Source organism: Scyliorhinus canicula, chromosome 5 (genome assembly GCF_902713615.1).
Source record: "Scyliorhinus canicula chromosome 5, sScyCan1.1, whole genome shotgun sequence".
Lineage (NCBI taxonomy): Eukaryota > Metazoa > Chordata > Chondrichthyes > Carcharhiniformes > Scyliorhinidae > Scyliorhinus > Scyliorhinus canicula.
The window spans coordinates 215,459,568-215,484,241 of record NC_052150.1 but is presented as its reverse complement, the minus strand read 5'-3'; the positions used below and the strand labels follow the sequence as shown (position 1 = coordinate 215,484,241).

General features: G+C 47.9%; 1 protein-coding gene across 1 annotated transcript in view; it reads right to left on the bottom strand.

The window, feature by feature from the left end:
* scn5lab (sodium channel, voltage gated, type V-like, alpha b) overlaps window positions 1-24,674 on the bottom strand; it is a 707,937-nt gene that overhangs the window by 313,964 nt on the left and 369,299 nt on the right. Inside the window, exons 5-7 of the mRNA XM_038798482.1 lie at window positions 24,538-24,666; window positions 23,187-23,278; window positions 2,935-3,171 (exon numbers count right to left, since the gene is read on the bottom strand). Coding sequence (XP_038654410.1) covers window positions 2,935-3,171; window positions 23,187-23,278; window positions 24,538-24,666 — 458 coding nt within the window. The remainder of the gene's footprint in view (window positions 1-2,934; window positions 3,172-23,186; window positions 23,279-24,537; window positions 24,667-24,674) is intronic.

Genomic DNA, 24,674 nt, shown 5'->3' with positions numbered 1-24,674 from the left:
GATAGTGGTGGTATTTAATTTGGATGTTTGAAGTATCTTCCAACTTAAAGACTGATGCAAAATATCTGTTTAACTATTCTGTTTGCTCCCCGTAACTAATGTCCCCAGATTAATTTTCTAAGGGGATTATGTTCACTTTGACCTCTCTCTTCCTTTTCATATATATATAAAGAAGCTCTTATTTTCAGCTTTTATATTCCTCGCTGGTTTTCCCGAGTAGTTTATTTTCTCTCTTTATTTCTCCTTAGTTCTCAGTTTCTGGATTCAGAATTTATCCCAGTCTTTGGGGCTATCACTGACACTTGCCTTCTTATCTGCTTTTTTGTTTCATTTAATACTCTCCTCAACTTCCTTGACTGACCATGGTTGGTTTATCCTTCTCTTAGAATCTTTTCTCCTTACTGGGATATATTTTTGCTGAGAGCCATAAATTACCTCCTTAAATGTCTGCCACTGCTTGTTTGCCGTCTTTCCTGCTAGTCTGTCTGCCTGGCCCACTCTAACTAACTCTATCCTCATTTCCGTGTAATTCCCTATGTTGAAGTTAAACACAGTTGTTTCCGACCCAGGTTTCTCACTCTCAAACTGAATATTAAGTTCAACATGTTATGATCACTACTTCCGAGGGGATCTTTGACTCAAGGTCATTTATTAAACCTGCCTCATTACCCATTACCAGATCCAGGATAGCCTGTTCCCTGGTTGGCTCCATGACATACAAAGTGCTTTAGGAAACTATCCATAATGCATTCTATGAATTTGTTGTCACAGGTACAACTTGATCAATCCAATCAACAAGAAGATTAAAGTCACCCATAATTATTGCCCCATTCTTTTTATATGCTCCTATTATTGGTTGATTTATCTCCTTGTGTGGATATTGTTTCGGGGTCTACACACTAATCCTACCAATGCCTTATTTCCCTTGCTGTTTTTTACCTTCATCCGAATGGACTTTGCATCACCCGAGTCTAGATTGTCCCTCACAACTGACCTCATTTCATCTCTTAATAATAGCGCTACCTCACAACCTTTCCCTACCCTCCTGTTTTTCCGAAATGTTAAATATCCCTGAATATTAAGTTCCCAGTTTTGATCTCCTTGTAACCATGTCTTCATAATGACTATGAAATCATATCCATGTACCTCGATTTGCACCATCAGTTCATGTACTTTATTCTGACTGCTTCATGCATTAACATAGAAAGCCTTCAGGCTTGACTTTTGGCCATTTTAATCATCCTAACTTTTCTTTTTACTGTGACCATATTTACTTCTTGCAATTGATTATCCTATCTACCATTTTTGCATTTTACGGTCCTTTATTTTATTACCGACCTTGTTTCTCTTTCCCTTGCCGCTCTGCTTAGGTTCCCATCCCCTGTCGCTCTAGTTTAAACCCTCCTCAACCATACTAGCAAATACCTGCCTGAGAACATTAATCCTCGTCCTGCCCAAGTGTAATCTGTACAGTTTATACTGATCCCACCTCCCCCTAAACCAGTCACTTTAATCTGAAACCCTCTTCCTTGTACCATCTCTTCAGCCACATATTCACCTGATATATCCTGCTATTTCTATTCTAACTAGCACTGTTAGCAATCCTGAGATCATTACTTTGGAGATCCTACTTTTCAACTTACTTTCTAACTCCCTATATTTTGTTTTTAGGACCTCATATCCTTTTTTTTTAATTTAGAGGACCCAATTATTTTTATTTCCAATTAAGGGGCAATTTAGCGTGGCCAATACACCTACACTGCACATCTTTGTGTTGTGGGGGTGAAACCCACGCAGACACGGGGAGAATGTGCAAACTCCGCACAGAAGTGTCTCAGAGCCGGGATTCGAACCCGGGTCCTCAGCGCCATAGGCAGCAATGCTAACCACTGTGCCACGTGCACATACCCTTTTTTGCCAATGTCATTTGTACAACGTGTACCACAACCACGGCTGTTCACCCTCCCCCTCCAGAATGTCCTGTAACCGCTCCGAGACATCTTGACCATAGCACCAGGGAGGCAACACACATCCTGGAGTCTTGTTTGCGGCCACAGAAATGCCTTTCTGTTCCCCTTACAGTTGATTCCCCTATAACTATTACATTCCCACATTTTTCACTCCTCCACTCTGCAGCAAAGCCAATCGTGATGCAACAAATTTGGCTGCTGCTTTTCGCTGAGACTGGAGGACATTCCCCTCTCTGCCTCCCGGATGCTACAGAGTGTCCCCAGCCAACGCTCCAGCTGCAAAACTCAGGCTTCCAGGAGCTGTAGTGGGAAACATTTCCTGCACACCTGCTGGCCCTGAGCACTGGACATTTTCTCAGCTTCCCACATGGAGCACGAGGAGCACACCACGGATTTGAGCTCTCCTGCCACGACTTACACCATTAAATTAAACCTTTGGAAGATGCTTCATATCAGATGTGACAATAATAAAGATTATTATCATTGTAAAATTGTATGCTTGCTGACACCTCATCATTAGCTCCAGACTTTCTTCAGTCAGAGAGCTGGCACCACCTGGAACATTCCACCTGAAAAGGTGTCAAAAGCTGAGTCCAACAATAATTTGAGAAGAGAGTTGGATGAAAACTTATGGATGAGGAACATTCGGCCAAAATGTTGCCTTTCGGGCTTGAATTCTGCTCCATTCTTTTCCTGGTGGTGTCTCGCACCTTGCATGACCTTGTCTCTTCAGGCAATCTCCCAACGAAAAGCCAATAAAAGAATAAGATTTTTTTTCTAAATTCCCCTCCTGCTCTCCTCTTACATTCTGGAAATAAAGGCCTAAAGCATATGTTACGGTCTTTTGAGCAAGGGCTCCATTCTGAGATCTTCCCACCCAGTTATAACACCAACTGGGATCGTAACATAGAGGCGTTAGAGGATTTTAAGTACACCTCAAGCAGTTAAATGATCTCAGGCTCACCTTTATTATTAATGAATTCTTCGAATGTACTGTTCCAAGGCCAGGTAAGGTTCCCTGTATCATTCAGCATGACGTTGTCAACTATTCGCCAATCTCGCACACATTTCTGACGCAAGTTCCCCATGAATAGCTGAAGTCCAATGAGTGCAAAGACACTTAGGCAGAACACAGTCAGAATCATGACATCTGCTAGCTTCCTCACAGATTGGATCAATGCACCCACAATGGTTTTTAAACCTGCAAGGAAACATTAGAACAATTAGCTTGGTGGAGACATAACACAGTCAATGCCACGTTATCAGGACATTAGCTGATGATGCAGTGTTTCTATTGTTCAATAATCCAGAGTTTAGACTTTGAGGAAGATGCGACTGAACAACTCCCATTTTATTTACACAGGAGTGAGAGCACAGACACAGGGCATTCAGCTCAAGCGGTCCATGTTCACCACTCTCCGCCATCTATACTTTTCTCTCCTTTCTCCCTCATGTCTTTACGTAGATTGCCCTTAAATGCCTCTGCGCCATTGTCTCATCCATTGTACCTGGTAGTGAGTTCCACTCACTGACGAATGTTGGGAGTAGATGTGGATCATGCAAGGAGTAAAGTGAAGTAGAAAATGCTGATTTCTTGTGGATTCGCACCAAGGATCTTTTTTAAAAAATTGCGAACTAGGGGAAAGATTTCTTTTGTGCGGCAAGTGTTAGAAAACGCAACCACGTTTGAAAAGGAAGAATTTACAATTGCACAATACTTCGCTTAAAGAGCCCCAACTACTCGGACTGGAGGCACTGAGAGCACTGAAATCATAACAGAATGGATCTAAAGAGAAGCAGGAAGAGTTAAGGGAAGGGGATCTGGTAAGCCACCGGTCATTGTGAAGCACTGCTGCCTCACAGCACCAGGGACCCGGGTTCAATTCCGACCTCGGGTGACTGTCTGGGTGGAGTTTGTCCTTTCCCTCCCCGCCCGTGTTTGTGTAAGATTCCTCTGGGAGCCCTGTCAGGATCACCAACCCACCTGGAGTGGTCAGGAAGTTTCATTAAACATAGAACATAGAACATAGAACGATACAGCGCAGTACAGGCCCTTCGGCCCTCGATGTTGCACCGACATGGAAAAAAAAACTAAAGGCCATCTAACCTACACTATGCCCTTATCATCCATATGCTTATCCAATAAATTTTTAAATGCCCTCAATGTTGGCGAGTTCACTACTGTTGCAGGTAGGGCATTCCACGGCCTCACCACTCTTTGCGTAAAAAACCCACCTCTGACCTCTGTCCTATATCTATTACCCCTCAATTTAAGGCTATGTCCCCTCGTGCTAGCCACCTCCATCCGCGGGAGAAGGCTCTCGCTGTCCACCCTATCTAACCCTCTGATCATTTTGTATGCCTCTATTAAGTCACCTCTTAACCTTCTTCTCTCTAACGAAAACAACCTCAAGTCCATCAGCCTTTCCTCATAAGATTTTCCCTCCATACCAGGCAACATCCTGGTAAATCTCCTCTGCACCCGTTCCAAAGCTTCCACGTCCTTCCTATAATGAGGCGACCAGAACTGTACGCAATACTCCAAATGCGGCCGTACCAGAGTTTGGTACAGCTGCATCATGACCTCATGGCTCCGGAACTCAATCCCTCTACCAATAAAGGCCAACACACCATAGGCCTTCTTCACAACCCTATCAACCTGGGTGGCAACTTTCAGGGATCTATGTACATGGACACCGAGATCCCTCTGCTCATCCACACTACCAAGAATTTTACCATTAGCCAAATATTCCGCATTCCTGTTATTCTTTCCAAAGTGAATCACCTCACACTTCTCCACATTAAACTCCATTTGCCACCTCTCAGCCCAGCTCTGCAGCTTATCTATGTCCCTCTGTAACCTGCAACATCCTTCCGCACTGTCTACAACTCCACCGACTTTAGTGTCGTCTGCAAATTTACTCACCCATCCTTCTGCGCCCTCCTCTAGGTCATTTATAAAAATGACAAACAGCAACGGCCCCAGAACAGATCCTTGTGGTACGCCACTCGTAACTGAACTCCATTCTGAACATTTCCCATCAACTACCACTCTCTGTCTTCTTTCAACTAGCCAATTTCTGATCCACATCTCTAAATCACCCTCAATCCCCAGCCTCCGTATTTTCTGCAATAGCCGACCGTGGGGAACCTTATCAAACGCTTTACTGAAATCCATATACACCACATCAACTGCTCTACCCTCGTCTACCTGTTCAGTCACCTTCTCAAAGAACTCGATAAGGTTTGTGAGGCATGACCTACCCTTCACAAAACCATGCTGACTATCCCTAATCATATTATTCCTATCTAGATGATTATAAATCGTATCTTTTATAATCCTCTCCAAGACTTTACCCACCACAGACGTTAGGCTCACCGGCCTATAGTTACCGGGGTTATCTCTACTCCCCTTCTTGAACAAAGGGACCACATTGGGTGGCAGCTGGCACAGTGGTTAGCACTGCTGCTTCACAGCTCCAGGGATCCGGGTTCAATTCCGGCCTTGGGTGACTGTCTGTGTGGAGTTTGCACTTTTGCCCCGTGTCCGCCTGGGTTTCCTCCAGGTGCTCCGGTTTCCTCCCACTGTCTAACGATGTGAAGGGTAAGTGGATTGGCCATGCTAAATTGCCCCTAAATGTCCAAACGTTTGGTGGGGTTATGGGGATAGAGCTCACTTTCGGAGGGTAGGTGCAGGCTCGATGGGCCGAATGTCCCCCTTCTATACTGTAGGGATTCTATGACTGACGGTACAGAAACCAACCACATGGCCTAAATGATCCAAGTCAGTTTTTATCCTCCATGTGGGTCGACTCTAACTCTTCTTCCATCTCACTGCATCCTTTTATTCCTTCCTTCATCATGTGTTTATCTAGCTTCCCCTGAAATGAATCTACTCCATTCACCTCAGGCACTCCCTGTGACAGAGAGTTTCAACAAGATTTCTTCTGAATTTCAATTTGGATCTATTGATGATTAGCTTATATTGATGGACCTGAGATTTGGATTTCACCTCACAAATGGCAACATCTTCCCTGCATCTACACTTTCAAAAACCTTAAGTACCATTACATCGCTCCCTCCGCCTTTTCTTTCCTCGAGAAAGGAGTCCCACTTCTCCAGTCTGAGTGTAAGCTGCTATGTACAACAGCCCAGCCCTCCATACCCTGCCACTCAATCCCTTCACTGAGGTCTGAGTCAGACAACACGTGACGGTTCAGTCAGGGTCTCGGCTGTGTGTAAAACGAATGCCATAAAAAAAAGGTTGCTAAGCGTAATATAGGAGAAATAATTGATGTCTCTGCACCGGTGCGTTCCACACAGGATCATCTGCTTCTAATTTCAGCTTTTTCACAAGTTATTTTTCAGCTCTGGAACTCTAAGGGGACGATCCTCCGCGCCAGGCCGGAGAATCGGAGCAACCGCGCCACGATGCCCCGACGCCGGCGTGCGATTCTCCGGGGTGCGGAGAATCGGTGCTATTTGCGCCAGCGCATTTGACGTGGCACCGGCCACGGGCCGCTGGAATTGGCGGGGCTTCTCCGGCCCGGATGGGCCGAGCGGCCGCTCCGACACGACAGAGTCCCGCCAACACCGTTCACCCCTGGTCACTGCCGGCGGGAACTCTGCGGGAACGCTCGGGGTGGGTGGGGGTGGGGGGGGGGTGGGGGGTGCGGCCTGTGGGGGGGGGGGGATCTCCTTCACCGGGGGGACCTCCGATGGGGTCTGGCCCGCGATCGGGACCACCGATCAGCGGGCTGGCCTCTCCCCACCCCCCCCGGGCCTACTTCCTGGCGCGACCGGCCCCTGAACACCGACCCCATATTGGATTGGGGCCCACTCGGCACCGCGTAAGGCGGCTGGAGTGGTGTGAACCGCTCCAGCCGCCATGCTGCCCCCCTGTGGGGGCCAGAATAGGTCGTCCCCGGGCCCAGTTCACGCCGTCGTGAAACACAACGGCGTTCACGTCGGTGCGAACACTTGGCCTCCATATTGGAGAATCGCCCTCTAAGTCTCCCACCTCCCCTTTTCTGCTTTCTCCATATTGCATAGGTAGGTATTCTGACTGTGTCCAAATAGACAGGGTTGTGTAGGTCTAGCCTTTCAGACATCCAAACCCAGTTAAAGTGATAGAATCATGCAGCACGGAAAGAGACCATCCAGCCTATCATGCCTGTGCTGGCTCTTTAACAGAGTCCCAATCACGAGCTCCTGCACGCTCGCCCTGCAACGTATTTCCTCTTAAGTCTCTTTTGAGTGTAATTGTTGAATCTGCTTCTACCACCCTTTCAGGCAGTGAATTCTAGACAATAAGAGCAGAAGGATGCCACACCTTTATCAAAGTTCAAAATGGGGCACGATGAAGTCCCCAGCAGCCACAGTGTTGTACTCTGCCACAATGCAGATGCAACGCCCTACACATCCCTCTATCTACCATCAAGCCGAGGCATTTAGCTTGGTTCAATGAAGAGTGCAAGGGGTGGTAGTGGGGCGGGGGTGGGGGGCACACCTAAAAATGATGTGACAACCTGGTAAAGCTACAACACAGGGCTACTTGCATGCCAAACGATGAATGCGGCAAGTGATTGACAGAGTCAAGCAATTCCATAGCCGACGGATCAGGGAGGGGATTCTCCGTTGCCTGACACCAAAATCGTGTTCGGCGATCGGCAGGAGAATGGGCTCCCATGCCGAAATTGGGGCCAGCACTGGTTTGATGCCAGATAGCCATGGTCCCTCCCCCCCCTCCACCGAAATGGCATCATTGTGACACGCACCGCGCGCAGTCGCAATGCCGTTGGCACCTCATCGGCCGGCCCTCGATGGGCCGAGTTCCCGACGGCGTGGGACACGTGTGGTCACACAAATCGTGACCCTGCGTGACGGCTGCGGACTGTGTCTAGCGCTGCCACACTCGGCCGGGATCCATGCCGCGGGGGGGGGGGGGCCACCTGCGAGGGCTGGGGGGACTGGTGGGGGGTGGCCAGGGGGTGAGCTGTTGGGTCGTGGATGGCGGGTTGGGTCTGCGTACGGTTGGCGCCATGTTGTATGGCGTAACCGCTGTAGGTCGTTAGCCGCGCATATGTGTGGCTCAGGACCAGACCATTATCCAGGCCTTTTCAGTGCCGGTGCTAGCCCCTCACTGGTACCAGAATCGGTGAGGGGTTTGTGCTAATTCTTTTCACATGAACCTCCCACGAATTCGCCCTTTGAGCCGGCACTTAGCCACAGGAAGGGAGAATCTAGCTCCCGATCTGCAGTCCTGCCACATCCGGTTGTGAATGGGGGTGGACAATTAAACAACTAGCAGGAGGGGCAAATTTCACAAATATCACATCCTCAGTGACAGAGGAGTCCAGCACATCCGTGCAAAAGAGAGCGAGGCATTTTCAGCCATCGTCAGCCAGAAGTGCAAAGTGGATGATTCATCTCGTCCTCCTCCAGAGCTCCTCAGCTCCATAGATGCCAGTCTTCAGCTATTTCTGTTCACTTCACATTAGAAATGTGTGAAGGGACGGGATACTGCAATGGCTTTGGGCCCTGACAACACCCTCGCAACAGAACTGAAAACTTGTGCTCCAGATCTAGCCGTACCCTGGGTCAAGCTGTTCCAATACAGCTACAACACTGGCACCTGGTCAGCAAGCTTACGCAGGCCAAATCCAACCCGGCCAATTATTACCCAACAGCCTCCTTTCAGCAGAGTGATGAAAGCTGTTGTCAGCTGCGCTATCGAACAGCACTTACACAGCTTCTCTGCGCCCTGATGCTCAGTTAGGGATCTGCCAGGGTCACACAGCTCTTGACCTCTTTACAGCCTTCTAAGCCCATGACCTTTACCATCTGGAAGGACAAGGGTAGCCGATGCCCGGGAACACCACCATGTGCAAGATCCCCTCCAAGTCCCTCACCATCCTGACTTGTAAATTTATTGCTGTTCCTTCGCTGTCACACGGTCAAAATCCCGGAATGTGCCCCCTAACGGCACTGTGGGTGAACCTACACTAGATGCACAGCAGCGGTTCAAGGCATCAGCTCACCATCACCTTCTCCAAAGGATTGGAGCTCATGGGATCCAAAACAATTTGGCAAATTGGATCCAGAATTGGCTGGATATTCGGAGGCAAATGGAGGGCCGGTTTTGTGATTGGAAGCCTGTGACCAGCGGTGTACCACAGGGATTGAGCGTAGGTAGGGTGTTCTTTCAGAAGGTCAGTGCAGACGCGATGGGCCAAATGGCCTCCTTCTGCACTGTAGGAATTCTACACAATTCTAGTATCTTATGTATTGATATATAAAAACTGAAAAACAGGTAAGGGGTAGTTTTGCCGTGTCCAGTTACATAAATGCTGAGTTGGAAGATGATTAAGGTTCCTGCACTTGGAATGCGGAATATTTTCTTCTCATTAATCTTTATAACAGTTTGCAGGATGAAATCAGGACAAATATAGATATAGAATTTACAGTGCAGAAGGAGGCCATTCGGCCCATCGAGTCTGCACCAGCTCCTGGAAAGAGCACCCTACCCAAGGTTAACACCTCCACCCTATCCTCATAACCCAGTAACCCCACCCAACACTAAGGGCAATTTTGGACACTACGGGCAATTTATCATGGCCAATCCACCTAACCTGCACATCTTTGGACTGTGGGAGGAAACCGGAGCACCCGGAGGAAACTCACGCACACACGGGGAGGATGTGCAGACTCCACACAGACAGTGACCCAAGCCGGAATCGAACCTGGGACCAAATAGAAGGCATCAGCCAGATTAGGTGAGATCCCCGCAGTGGATGTGTTTTCCGGCAGTGGGAGATGGCCTGATGTTGACCAGCGGTAAGATCTCCTGTTCCCGCTGTTGTCCATGCGATTTCCCACTGGTGACAACAGTTCCAAAATCTCGTCCATTTGTGCCAATGAACAGTGATCGATTAGGATTTTGCTGGATTTAACATGATTTGGTTTAGGTTTCAGGTCATATAGATAGTGAGAGGCTGCAATGAAGGTGGTGTTGCTGTGCAAATTTACATGGGGGAGGGCAAGGCTTCGCAAAGACCAGCCAGACTGATCAGCAGAGACCCTTAAATGCCCCAAATTACACTGGAGTCGGAACCAATGAGAAACAGCTCAGTATCACACTGGAGTGAGTGACAAACAGCGCTGGGATGACGCTAGCACAGGCTGGTGCTCCCGCGCCTGCGCCAACTCGCGCCGGCCGGCGGAGGCCCTTCGGCGCCGGCTGGCGTGGCACCAACCCTGTCGGTGCCGGCCTAGCCCCTGAAGGTACAGTGGATTCAGCACCTTCCGGGCGGTCCGACGCCGGAGTGGTTCACGCCACTCCACGGCGCCGGGACCGCCCGCCCCATCGGGTAGGGGAGAATCCCGCCCAAGCAGGCCAGGGCTGAAATCAGGAATATTCTTTCACTCAGAAGACAGAGGAAATCTGGAGCGCTAAAAGGCTGAGAATGCTGGGGGTTAATTGATATTTTCAGGATGAAGGTCGATAGTGACACAGTCAAAGGACAAGAAACAAAGGCAGAAACATTGCAGGTCAGCTGCATCGAAAGGGGTAACAGGCCAAGGGTATTGAGTGATGACCTCCTATGTAACAATCATTCAGCATTTACCATAATGAAAGCAGGAGATGGAAGGCACAAGGGGAAAAACAGCGTTAAATCATTGTGGTACAGACCACGGCAATCTTCCCGCCATTCTAAGGGGAGAGGGGCTGCCAGTTCCGACACCCGACAACGTTCCATAGCAACACGGTAGCATGGTGGTTAGCATAAATGCTTCACAGCTCCAGGGTCCCAGGTTCGATTCCCAGCTGGGTCACTGTCTGTGCGGAGTCTGCATGTCCTCCCCGTGTGTGCGTGGGTTTCCTCCGGGTGCTCCGGTTTCCTCCCACAGTCCCAAGATGTGCAGGTTAGATGGATTGGCCAGGCTAAATTGCCCTTAGTGTCCTAAAAAAATAAGGTTAATGGGGGTTGTTGGGTTACTGGTACAGGGTGGATACGTGGGCTTGAGTAGGGTGATCATTGCTCGGCACAACATCGAGGGCCGAAGGGCCTGTTTTGTGCTGTACTCTTCTACTTCTACTTCTACATTTCTGCCCCTGTCACAGTGTTATGAGTCAACATAGGTTCAAGCTACAGATTTAGAAATTGCTGCAATCCCTTGCCAGACAATAATTATGATGCTATTAGCCCTCACCTCTCCCACATAATCACTCAATGTAAAATGGGAGATGAACTGCCATTAATTTAACGAGTGGCTGGACAGAATGGCTATTTGTAAATTAAATCAATCAGCACAAATTATTGATATATTCCAGCAAGTCGGGAGGTCAACTTTGATTGTATAGCCCAGCTATTGATATGTGACTCAGGCTGACAAACCTTCTGGGCTGGAGCCAAGAGAGCCACCAATGGAGCTAGAAAGCATTGCTGTAATTGTGGACTGCTGGTTGGACCCAACTCATTTTTTTGCACGTGATTTTCAAATCGAAAGATGCAGATTTCAGAAACAATCCATTAGGAGTAAGTCAGCATTACCCTTCTGTACAATGCTCCCATTCTGACTTCCATTACATTCTGTGTACGTTGGCCTCCACTACTTCAGGGTGACTGTTTATCACCTTCAGTGAGAGGAATGATGTATCAGCAATTGAATCCTTTGCCAACTACGCTGTAAAGTCAATTGTGTTGTTAGAGACAGGTCGAGGTTATTGGCTCAACCTACAAAGGAGTATAAATGGACAAAACCGGAACCGTTGGGGTTGGGGGAACCATAAGGAGTTTGTACTCCGATGTCGGAAGAACAAACTTGCTGAAGGTAAAAGACAACCTGCTGTTTTCTCCAGCACCAGAAGCTATTGTTAATCTTAATAATGGTCAGCAACTGTAACACGCAACTCTTTCTGCTAACGCAGTGTGATCATAACATCGTTGCACAAATCCCCGATTCACCTTGGCAACTGGAACCAAACAAAAACTGACAATACCATTCTTTCCTATAAAAGCTTCTGAACAGCTTGGTCTTCTCTCCTAGATAGACCAGCTTTAGAGTGTCGCACTCAAGAGATCCTAGCAAGGGAGGAAACCAGCATTTGTGAAAAAAGGTTGGAGTAATTTTGTAAACATTTATCCCTAAATTTGAAATTGGGTCCTATTTCACAAAGAAGGTCTACCTAATTCAAATGTCCCTCCAGAAGATTATGGAGGGACGTGTCTATTGTGGTGCTATGGGACAGTTTTTCAATTTGTGCAACAGGCTAAACAGGCAGATGGGGAACAATGTAAAATGTGTTACTGACTTCCTGGGCGGGATTCTCCGACCCCCCGCTGGGTTGGAGAATCGGGGGGGGGGGGGGGGGGGGGGGGGAATCCCGCCACCGCCGGCTGCTGAATTCTCCGGCGCCAGAGATTTGGCAGCGGCAGGAATTGCACCGCACCGGTTGGTGGGCACTGGCAGCCCCCACCCCCGGCAATTTTCCGGCCTGCAATGGGCTGAGTTTTTACCCAGTCCCGCCGGCGTATGTTACGACAAGTACTTACGACAGGGACCTGGCTCTGCAGGCAGCCTCCAGGGTGCTCGGGGGGGACACGGGGCGATCTGGCCCCGGGGGGTGCCCCCATGGTGGCCTGGCCCGCGATCGGAGCCCACCAATCCGCGGGCGCGCCTGTGCTGTGGGGGAACTCTATTCCTCCGTGCCAGCCGGTGTAACAATCCGTGATGGCTGGTGCGGAGATGAACCGTGCGCATGCGCTGGGATGATGCCAGCACACACTGGCGCTCCCGCGCATGCGCCAACTCGCGCTGGCCGGCGGAGGCACAAACCGCTTCGGCGCCAGACTAGCCCCTGAAGGTGCGGAGGATTCCGCATCTTCAGAGTGGCCTGATGCCGGAGTGGTTCACGCCACTCCTCGGCACCGGAGTGGCCCGCCCTGCTGGTTCGCGGAGAATCCCGCCCCCTATCACTCATTTTATACTTTTGCACAATGACACAAACTATTTTACTTTTTTACAATGTCACAACCTATTTCCATGTGAGAGACAGAGCGAGGGTAACTGGGTATTTATTGCTGAACTTGAAACACATGAGAACCATTACAGAATCATAGAGTGATTACAGTACAGAAAGAGGCCATTTGGCCGTTGATGTCCTTTCCAGCTCTCATAAAAACATACCGAGGAGCAGTAGTAGCAATTCAGCCGTTCGGGTCCGCTCCGCCAATACGACCATTGCTGATCTCCTCTCGGCCTCAACTCCACGTTCCTGCCCGTTCTCCATAACCCTTCAGCCCATAACTTTTAAAAATAAATTTAGAGTACCCAATTCATTTTTTCCAATGAAGGGGCAATTTGGCATGGCCAATCCATCTAACCTGCACATCTTTAGGTTGTGGGAGCGAAACCCACACAAACATGGGGAGAATATGCAAACTCCACACGGATAGTGACCCAGAGCCGGGATCGAACCTCTCAGCGCCGTGAGGCAGCAGTGCTAACCACTGCCCTCCTCCAGCCCATTACTATTAAAGGTTTGTCTATCTCCTTCTTGAATTTACTCAATGTTCCAGCATCGACCGCACTCTGGGATAGTGAATATTACAGCTTCACAACCCTTTGAGAGAAGTAATTTCTTCTCATCTCTATTTTAAATCTTCGGCCCTTTATCCTAAAACCATGACCGCTTGTTCCATATTGCCCTTCAAGAGGAAGTATCTACTTTGTCAATACCTGTTATCATCTTATATACCTCAATTAGATCTCCTCTCATTCTTCTAAACTTGAGAGAAGTAAAGGCCTAAACTGCTCAATCTCTCTTTTCATAAGACAAACCCCTCATCTCTGGGTCAAACCTCTCATTTCTGTTGTTGCCTCGAAAGCAACTACATCCGTCCTGAAATAAAGTGACCAAAACTGTTGACAGGACTCAGGGTGAGGTCTCACCAATGACTTGTACAGTTGCAGCAACACTTCCCTACTTTTATACTCCTTTAGCTATAAACAGCAAAATGCCATTTACCTTCCGCACCGGCACACTCATTTTCTGTGATTCATGCACCAGGACACCCAGATCCCTCTGCACTGAAGCACTCTGACCTTTCTCTCAATTTTTCTGACCAAAATGGATAAACTCACACCTATCCACGTTAAACTCCATCTGCCACATTTTGGTCCACTCGCCTACTCTATCCATATCCATTTGTAAATTTCTTATTTTCTCATTGCAATTTACTATCCCACCTATTTTAGTGTCAGAGTAAGAGTGGCTCTTTTAGTTCCACGCCTCTATCTTTACCCCATAGTCCTGAAAATATTTTCACTTCAATTGGCTTATCCAACTCTCTTTTGAAAGCCACAACTGAATCTGTTTCTGGTGGCGCATTCCAGATCCTAACCTCTCGCTGCAGAAAACAAAAACTCATTGCTTCTCTTGCGAAATGCCTTAAATCTGGGCCCTTTGGCTCTCCCTTCCATCAATGGGAATAATTTCTCTGTATCTAATCTATTCTGATCGTCCATGATTCGGAACATCCCTATTAAAAACCCCCCTGACCTTCAGAGAACAACCCCAGCTCATTGTAATTGAAGTCACTCATCCTTAGACATTTCTCAATGTTTTTTTTCACCTTCTCTAAAGAGTTGGCATCCTTCTTAAAGCCAGCTAGTTGAGCCCAAAAAACAGTGTTCAACCCTTGCCTCTGGCCTCAATGCCTCTATTTAATCAAGCCCAGGACCTCATCCATGTTTTCAATGCTTTCTCAACCTGCCATGCTATCTTTGTATACCCCTAGGTTCCCCTGTTCTTGCACCTCCTTTCGAATTTTACCCTTTATTTTATCTTTGCTCACTCTTCTTGCCAAAATGTATCACATTCTTCTGTGGACTAAATTTAATCTGCAGCCTGTCTGCCCATTCCACCAAATGTCTATGTCCTCTTGAAGTCTATCACTATTGTCCTCACAGTTCACAATACTTCACAGCTTGGTATTAACTGAAAATTTAGAAATTGCTGTTTATATCAAAATGCAATGGTTCTAGTTGAGGGGAACTGCATTATATACCTTCCTGCAGTCTAAAATTACTATTCACCATTACTGTTTGTTTTCTGTCAGTCAAATTTATATCTGTGCTGCCACTGTCCCTTTTATTCCATGGGAAACAACTTTGCCGACAGGAGTATTATATGACACTCTATCGAATGCCTTTTGGAAGTCCATGTTCTGCACATCGACCACATTACCTTTATCAGCCCTCTCTCTTACATCTTCAAAAACCTCAGTCAGGCTAGTTAAACAAAATTTGCCTTCAGCAAATCTGTGTTGGCTTTCCTGAATTAATCTGTACTTTCCCAAGTGGCTGCTAATTTTTCCTGGGATATTGTTTCTAAAAGCTTCCCAGCCAATGAGGTTAATGAATGAAATGAAATGAAAATGAAATGAAAATCGCTTATTGTCACAAGTAGGCTTCAAATCAAGTTACTGTGAAAAGCCCCTAGTCGCCACATTCCGGCGCCTGTTCGGGGAGGCTGGTACGGGAATTGAACCGTGCTGCTGGCCTGCCTCGGTCTGCTTTCAAAGCCAGCAATTTAGCCCTGTGCTAAACCAGCCCCAGGTAAACCTGGGTAAACCTAGCGAAACCTACTGGCCTGTGATTGCTGAGTTTACCTTGACACCAATAGTTCCAATATTTCATTGTATGTTTGTGTGCATATGAAATAAAGACAGAGCATAAACACCACACTAAACTGGAGCCATGGGATAGTTTAAATGAATAATGAACATGGACCTCCCTCTGTTATTCGTGTGGAAGTGGTGGAGAGGACGACCAATTTATTGTAATTGAGTTTATGCAATTGCTAAAGCATCAGGGAGAGAAACTTCAAACCAACGCTTCAAACCTTTGTATGCCAGTGTCATATCAGTGTCCAGGGCAGTGTGGTTTCAAGTAACTTAATATATTTATTCATTAACATGTGATATTGTGTGTGAAAGCACAGGTTTATATAGGGGTAAGAAAGCTCAGGGCTGAATGTTCCTCTTTTGAATAAAGAGTGAGAGCTCCTGTTTCTCTTCATTGTTAACCAAATTGTGGCATTGAGGACTGTAAGACTGCGAAAAGTTTGCAGGCAAAATCAGACAGTGACCCAGTTCCTCCTATTAGAAAAGCATTTCCATCCCTTAGACGATTACAAATGAGTCAGTGTACATGAAGTCAGGAACTGGTGAGGAGACATGCGTGGGTGAGAGGGCAAGATCGCAAGCAGTTAACACGTTATCACGATAGATATATACTTATATCTGAATGGGAATAATTACATAGTGCGTAGTAAAGATGGACAAAGTTAATCTTCAATAAAAGCAGAAAATGCTGCAAATACTCAGCAGGTTGAGAAACACTTGTAGAGAAAGAGAAACAGAGGCCGGGGTTCTCCGATCCGAATTCGGCCGCCATTGCTCCCAGCGAAGGCGGACAATTTGGCGCTCAGCCGAAACTCCATTCACTGTGACAGGACCGGAGAAACCCGCCAGCGTGAATGGATGGCGAATTCCGGCCAATGTGTCAGAGCGTTGGCCTTTAATTAGTACTGAGGAAAGAAAGAACTGGTTTACGGACCTTTTCCGGTAAATCACACCCATTCGCTCTGTTCCCTCTCCATAGATGCTGTCAGACCTGCTGAGATTGTCCAGCATCCCCAATAGTTTGCTTCCATTTTATTAATGCTGTACGCTACATTTAAAGTTGTACAACTATATCGTCGTTTCACTTGGAAGGATTGTTTGAGGTTTTTGATGGAGAGCAGTGAGGAGGTAAAAGGACAGGTGTCGCATCTCCTGCACCTGCACGGAAAGATTCTGTAAGGGAGGGGGTGTTTTGGAGTGACTGAGGAGTGTCGCTGGATGAATAGTCAATTCATCATGTCAAAGGGGAGGGAAAGATAGTCTTTAGTGATGACATCATGCTGGAGGTGTAGAAGAGTTTAGTTTAGATGGTCGGCACAGGCTTGGAGGGCCGAAGGGCCTGTTCCTGTGCTGTGCTTTTCTTTGTTCTTTGTTCTTTGAGGTAGATCTGTTGAACATGGAGGCTGGTGGGGTGCAAGGTGGGGACGAGCAGGACGCTATTGTGGTTTTGATAGGGAGGGGGAGGGGTTAGAGCAGAAATGCATAAAATTGATCAGACATCCCGTACCAGCCTCCCCGGACAGGCGCCGGAATGTGGCGACTAGGGGCTTTTCACAGTAACTTCATTGAAGCCTACTCGTGACAATAAGCGATTTCCATTTCCATTCCACATGGTCAAGGACCTTGCTGGGGGAATGGGGGTGGGGGTAAACCTTGGTTGAAGAAAAAGGAAGACAAATCAAAGGCGTTAGTATGTGACGGAGGGAATGGGAGAATGTAATTAAATCTTTAGATAAAATGGGGTATTAAGCAGTGTAGTTGAGGTTGTTGTGCGAGTGTTGACTTGTAGAAAATACTAGCCGATAGCCTATCTCCAGAAATGGAAACAACCTTGGGCGGGATTCTCCCCTAACGGGTGGGGTGGGCCGTACCGGCGCCGAGGAGGGGCGTGAACCACTCCGGCGTCGGGCCGCCCAGAAGGTGAGGAATCCTCCGCACCTTCAGGGCTATGCCAGCGGCGGCGGGGTTGGCACTGCGCCAGCCGGCACCGAAGGGCCTCCGCCAGCCGGTGTGAGGTGGCGCAGGTGCGGGAGTGCTAGCATGTGCTGGCATCATCCCACCGCATGCGCAGGGGACTCTTCTCCGTGCCGGCCATGGCGGACCGTTACACCGGCCGGCGCGGAGGGAACGAGTGCCCCCACAGCACAGGCCCGCCTGCGGATCGGTGGGCCCTGATCATGGGCCAGGCCACTGTGGGGGGTCCCCCCCGGGGCTAGATCCCCCCACCCCCCGAGGACTCTGCAGCCCGCCCGCAGAGCCAGGTTCCACCGGTAAGGACCTGCTGTATTTCACGCTGGCGGGACCCGCCGAAAGCGGACGTCCACTCGGCCCATCGTGGACTGGAGAATCGGCGGAGGGGGGGGGGGCGCTGCCAACAGACCCCGACCGGCGCGGCGCGATTCCCGCCCCCGCTGAAAAACCGGCGCCGGAGAATCCGGCAGCCGGCGTCGGGGCGGCTGGGCGGGATTCACGCCGCCATCGCTGCGATTCTCCGGCCCAGCCGGAGAATCCTGCCCAAGAAGTCAAGAATAGGCCCAAAAGAGACAGAGATCAACAAGAAAAGGGTGAGGGAAGGATGGAAACAGGAAACAAAGTCAATGAAATGTTCCTGTTTCATCTTGAAGCCAAAATCACTCATTCCTGGAACCTGTCTGGTAAACCTCCTCTGGACCCATGCAAAGATCCTGGCATCTTTCCTACAATGTGGTGACCAGAGGTGGATACAATACTCTACTGAGGCCTAACCAGAGTTTTTTAAATGTTCAACATAACTTTTCTGCTTTTGTACTCAATAATCTTTATTTATGAAGTCCTAATTGCTTTGTTAAGTACTTTCTCGGTGTGTCCTGTCACCTTCAAAGAACTATGTACATTAATCCCCCAAGATGCTCCTGCCTTGCACACTGTTTAAGACTGTGTCATTAAATCTATATTGTCTCTCTCTCTATCCCTTCTGCCAAGTGCATCACCTCACATTTCTCTGTATTACATTCTATCTGCCATTTGTGCGCCCATTCTGCAAGTCCATGTCCTGTTGTTGTTGATTGAGATCAACTTCACTGTTCGTCTGACCTCCAACTTCATCGTCGCTGGCAAATTTAGGAATTTTGCTCTGTATTTGAATATCCAATCAATTTGCGTATGTCAGAAAAGCACTGGTCTTCGCACTGATGATCGTCCTCATCCATTATTGTCCTGTGATCCACAAGAGAGTTGGAAAGCTACCAAGTCGTTCGGCTTTTTGTGACCATGTCTGGCAGTGTAAAATGTCCTTGTGTTTCCAGTTACACTTAAAATCCTAGATGTACACAGGGCCAGAACAGACCATTGCAAGGTGAGTCTCACTTCGATAAGATTTTCCTTGTGGATGGGCTGACCATTCTTTATTTGCGGCAATATAATTGTGTCCAATTCACAGAATCGGTACAGTGTAGGAGGAGTCCTTCAGCAACACAACGAGCATTAAGGGATGAGTGCATTTGTGTCCTCAAACAGCTAGGCCCATCGTGCATTACTCTACTCTCGTCCATTGGAAAGTTTTTCAGGCACCTGATTTAGTCCTCAAAAACTACTCAAACCACAGTACATTGAAAGAAGACGGGAAATATTCAGTGACTGAGGATTGAAATGCAAATCCTTGATCTTCAGCTGGGTACTGGAGGTGTCCAGTCCATTTGTTTTCTTAAAATTCATTTTTATGGGATGTGGGCTTTGCTGGCTAGAACCATAGAATTCCTCCAGTGCAGAAGGAGGCTATTCAACCCATCACATCTGCACCGACCCTCTGAAAGAGGACCCTACCTGTGACCACCCTCCCTCCCAACCGAGGGACAACCGAGCATGGCCAAACCAATCCACTTAACCTAAACATCTTTGGACTGTGGGAGGAAACCGGAGGAAATGTCCTTAGACACGTGAGAACTTACAAAGTCCATACAGATGATCACCCAAGCCCGGAACTGAACCCGGGTCCCTGGCGTTGTGAGACAGCAGCGCCAACCACCGTGGCACCCAGCATTTGTTGCCGAACCCTACTTGCCCTTGAGAAGGTGGTATTGAGCTGCCTTCTTGAACCGTTGCAATCCATGTGGCATAGGTACACCCACTGTGCTGTTAGGGAGGGAGTTGCAGGATTTTGACCAAGCAACAGTGAAGGAATGGCCGAAATATTTCCAAGTCAGAATGGTGAGTGACTTGGAGAGGAACTTCCAGGTGGTGGTGTTCCCAGGTATCTGCTGCCTTTGTCCTTCCAGATGGGAGTGATTGTAAGTTTGGAAGGATCCTTAGTGAGTTCCTGCAGTGCATCTTGTAGATCGGGGTTTTCAAACTCAGCGTCATGACCCGTGGGTGGATGGTGGGCAGGTGTTGGGAGGGTCACGGAGCAATCGGTTGTGGCATCCCTAATCACGGGATATGCGCCCAAAGGCCACAACGGGCTTTTCAGAAGTGGCAGCAGAGCAGATCACGTGCCTGGCACGTACAGTGATGTCACATGCCCTGTCCTTTGGTCTGTGCTTTGGGCACAAAATCACGGAGGAGAGATTCCTCCATTTTGTAGCTGCCAGCAAGCAAGCAACAGGACTGTGTGAAGAACTGAAGATGTAATTGATTCAGAATTGATTCTGCTGGAGAGAGCTTCGCAGGAGAGTCCATAGCAGGACTAAGTGCTGGTGTGAGGTGTATACATAGCCCCAGGGCCTCTGGTGAACAACTCAAATAAAAAGAAACTGAAATCGGGAACAAAACAGTATAAATAAATACTATTTCTTGAGGTATGGTGTGGTAGTATGACGAGGGGTATTACGGTACCTGGGAGTGTGAGCTGCTATTGGTGTAGAAGGCTCGCTGCCTATTGGCCCAAGTGTTGTCTTCTCATTGGTCGAAAGGAAGGTAGCTCCGCCTATGAGGCGGAGTATAAGAACCCGTGTTTCCCAGCATCCAGGTCATTTCTGTACTCCTGCTGCTGGGCACTCTTCTTGTAGATTAAAGCCTTTGATTCAGACTACTCCTTCGTTTCTGTGTTCATTGAACGCGCATCATATGGCTTTGTTAATATTGCCAGTGCAAATTAGGATACAAAGCCCATGCATGTTATATGCAGGGAAGTACTGGCAAATGAAAGTTTAAAACCTTCAAAACTTGAAAGGCATGGCGAGAATAAGGAAAAACCTCTAGATTTGTTTTTTAAAAGCATGCAGTGAGAACTTCAATCATCAGCTGAAATCCTGAGCAGAAATGTAACATTGAATGACAAAGTGAGATCGTGAAGATCGAGCAGGCTCACAAAGGTTTGCTGGCATAGGTCGGGAAGGTCAGTCAGCAAGGATCGCGAAGGTCGGCAAAAGTGGGTCCCGGGAAGAATGTTTGAAAAACACAGTTGTAGATGGTACATACTGCTGCTACTGTGCATCTCTAGTGGAGGGAGTGAATGTTTCCGGAAGGGGTGCCAATCAAAAAATCCGTTTTGTCCTGGATGGTGTCGAGCTTCTTGAACGTTGTTTGTGCTGCACTCATCCAGGCAACTGGGGAGTATTCCATCACACTCCTGACTTGTGCCTTATAGATGGTGGACAGGCTTTGGAGTGTCAGGAGGTGAGTTACTCGCCGCAGGATTCCAAGCCTCTGACTGCCTCTTGTAGCCACAGTATTTATATGGCTAGTACAGTTCAGCGTTTGGTCAATGGTAACCCCCGGAATGTTGGCAATGGCGGAATTACTGATGGTAATGCCATTGAATGTCATGGGGCGATAGTTTGAGTCTCTCGAACTGGAAATGGTCATTGCCTGGCACAAATATAACTTGCCACTTGTCAGCCCAGGCCTAGATACTCGTCTAGTTCTTGCTGCATTTGCACGTGGACTGCTTCAGTGTGTGAGGAGTCGCAAATGGCGGGGAACATTGTGCAGTCATCAGCGAACATCCCCACATCTGACCCCATGTTGGAAGGAAGATCATTGATGAAGCAGCTGAAGATGGTTGTTGGGCCTTGGACCCGAGCCTGAGGAACTCCTGCAATTATGTCCCAAGACTGAGATGACTGACCTCTAATAACCAGAACCATCTTCCTTTTTCATACATAAATAACACTGGGACCATACTCCTCCCGACCATGCTATGGTACTGCTACCATAAACACTTGTTATTTCATTACTATATTAATTGGTAATATATTAGGGGCTGGTTTAGCTCACTCAGCTAAATCGCTGGCTTTTAAAGCAGACCAAGCAGGCCAGCAGCACGGTTCGGTTCCCGTACCAACCTCCCCGAACAGGTGCCGGAATGTGGTGACTAGGGGCTTTTCACAGTAACTTCATTGAAGCCTACTCGTGACAATAAGCTATTTTCATTTTCATTTCATTTTCATTGCCCAAGGATTAAACAAAGGAACGCACCCTTGAAAAGAACAAAAATCCTGCTTCGTTAACAAGATAAAAGCAGTAATTGGAATCCCTACAGTGCAGAAGGAGGCCATTCGGCCCATCAAGTCTGCATCAACCTTGGAAAGAGCACCCAACCTAGGCCCACGCCTCCACCCTATCCCCGTATCCCACCTTACCTTTTGGACACTAAGGGGGAATTTAGCATTTGCAATCCACCTGACCTGCAAAAACCATTGGACTGCGGGAGGAAACTGGAGCACCCGGAGGAAATCCACGCAGACACAGGGAGAACATGCAAACTCCACACAGGCAGTCACCCGAGACCGGAATCGAACCTGGGTCCCTGGTGCTGTGACGCAGCAGTGCTAACCATTGTGCTAACATGCTACCCATACATAGACAAGAGGCTGGATTCTCTGCAACCCTGCGCTGAATTCGCATTCGGCGCAGGGGTGGAGAATCCACTTTCACGGCAAAATCGGCTCGCCGGCAGTTCGCCGATTCTCCAGGACCCAAGAATCGGTGTGATGGCGGAGTACGCCGAACCGCCGGAGGCCCATTGACGGAGGCCCGTCCAGCAATCCTCCGCTCCCGACCGGCTGGGTTCCCGACGGCCTGCAAACTAACCTTGCCGGTCGGGATGCTGGCATGGCGGCTAGGACTCGGTCAGCGGCCGCCCTGTTGGGCATTGAATTAGCTGATCTGTTTTCCAGGAATCTCTGGAGTAAAACTCCAGCGTTTTTACGCCGGCGTGAGGACATAGTCCCATTTTGGGAGAATCCAGCCTCAAGGAAAATCACTTAAATCCATGGCTTAATAAGTTTATATTTAAGCTATTATTCCAAGGAGATGTCTTATTGCCAAAGACTCATCTCATTTAGAACTGTCAGTAGAGTGCAACCTTTGTGCTCAACATCTCACCTGGAATGATCAAAATAATTTCCAGCACTTGAAAATACTTTTAAACGTTCTGACATAATCCAGTTCAGCAATTTCAGTCACAAATCTGCAATAAGCAAGAGGCCCACATGGGCAACAATGGGACATCTTCCACAGCTGTGGAAGGAGCAGTCAGGAAGGGGAGAGTCAGGAACGGCCACGGACACCACTGATATTTTGCAGCTAGCTCCGCAGAGATTCTTACCTGGGATGACTGAAATTGTTTTCAACGCTCTCAATACTCTGAATGTTCGAAGAGCTGAAACATTGCCGAGCTGTATGAATTCTGTTACGTACCTGTAGGACCAAACCACAATGATTTGAAATGACAGTTTATTTCCAATTTGTTCCCCCGATGCTGGTCTTGCAAAGTATTTTCAGCACTGAAACAGGCCCTTCAGCCCAACAGGTCCATGCCCCACATGGGCCTCCTCCTTACCCCTCTTTTTGAAAAACTAATTCCAATTAAGGGGCAATTTAGCGTGGCCAATCCACCTATCCTGCACATCTTTTGGGTTGTGGGGGCAAAGCCCACGCAGGCACGGGGGAGAATGTGCAAACTCCACACGGACAGTGATCCGGGGCCGGGATTCGAACCCGGGTCCTCGGTGCCGTGAGGCAGCAGTGCTAATCATTGGCGCCCTTCTCCTTACCCTTCTTTATCCAACAACCTTATCAGATCCTTGCCTTTGTGTGTTTATCAAGTTTCCCTGAATTACAACGACGCCTCGGCTGTGGGGCCTTGACGAGTTTCTGAATGTTGCACCGTATTCCGTTTGAAACTGAAGGAAAACATTTGGTAATCATCTGTGTGATTACCATTCCTGATAAAACATGAAACCATTGAGATTTTGTAAAGAAGGAAATCTGCCGTCCTTACCTGGTCCGGCCTACATGTGACCCACAGCAAGGTGGCTGACTCTGAACTGCCTGCTGCAATGGCCTAGCCAGTAAACCATTCAGTTCAAGGGCAATTAGGGGTGGGCAATAATTGCCGGCCCAGTCAGTGATGCCCATCCCATCAGAGAATAAAATAAATGCCCTTCTTGGTACCAGAAAAAAAACGAAAATCCAAAAAGTGAGGATTGAGGAACAATGTTGAGAATGGCTAGCTTTCGGAGCGCAGCTACTTCACCAGGGCCACTCACCTGAGGAAGGAGCAGTGCTCCGAAAGCTAGTGATTCCAAATAAACCTGTTGGACTTTAACCTGGTGCTGTAAGACTTCTTACTGTGCCCATCTTAATACTACAATTACTCTGTTACAACATGATTTCGAACAGTGACAAATGTTTAATTCTCTGGTGGATTATCAGTGAAGAAACAAACCCGGGTTATCGAAAATGGCAGAGAGGAAAGCTTAGTTTCAGAAGAGGGGCAAATTCAAATTTCAGCAAAAATGAGATAGAAGAGAAGATGGAGGAACAGACAGAACATTGTTAGAACATTAAATGCATCAGTCAAGAAGGTATTCCCGAATGAGAGAATTAAAACACAGGAAGAGATAGAAAAGCAAATTGTTGGTCGTGCAATGAAGCCAGGTTTATTTTATACTTACGCCATTAAAACAACGCTGAAATCCAACCAATTCCATGGATCTCGAAGGAAGGTGAATCCATCAATGCAGAATCCCCTGGCCAATATTTTTATCAGCGATTCAAAAGTGTAAATTCCAGTGAAAGTGTACCTGGTTAG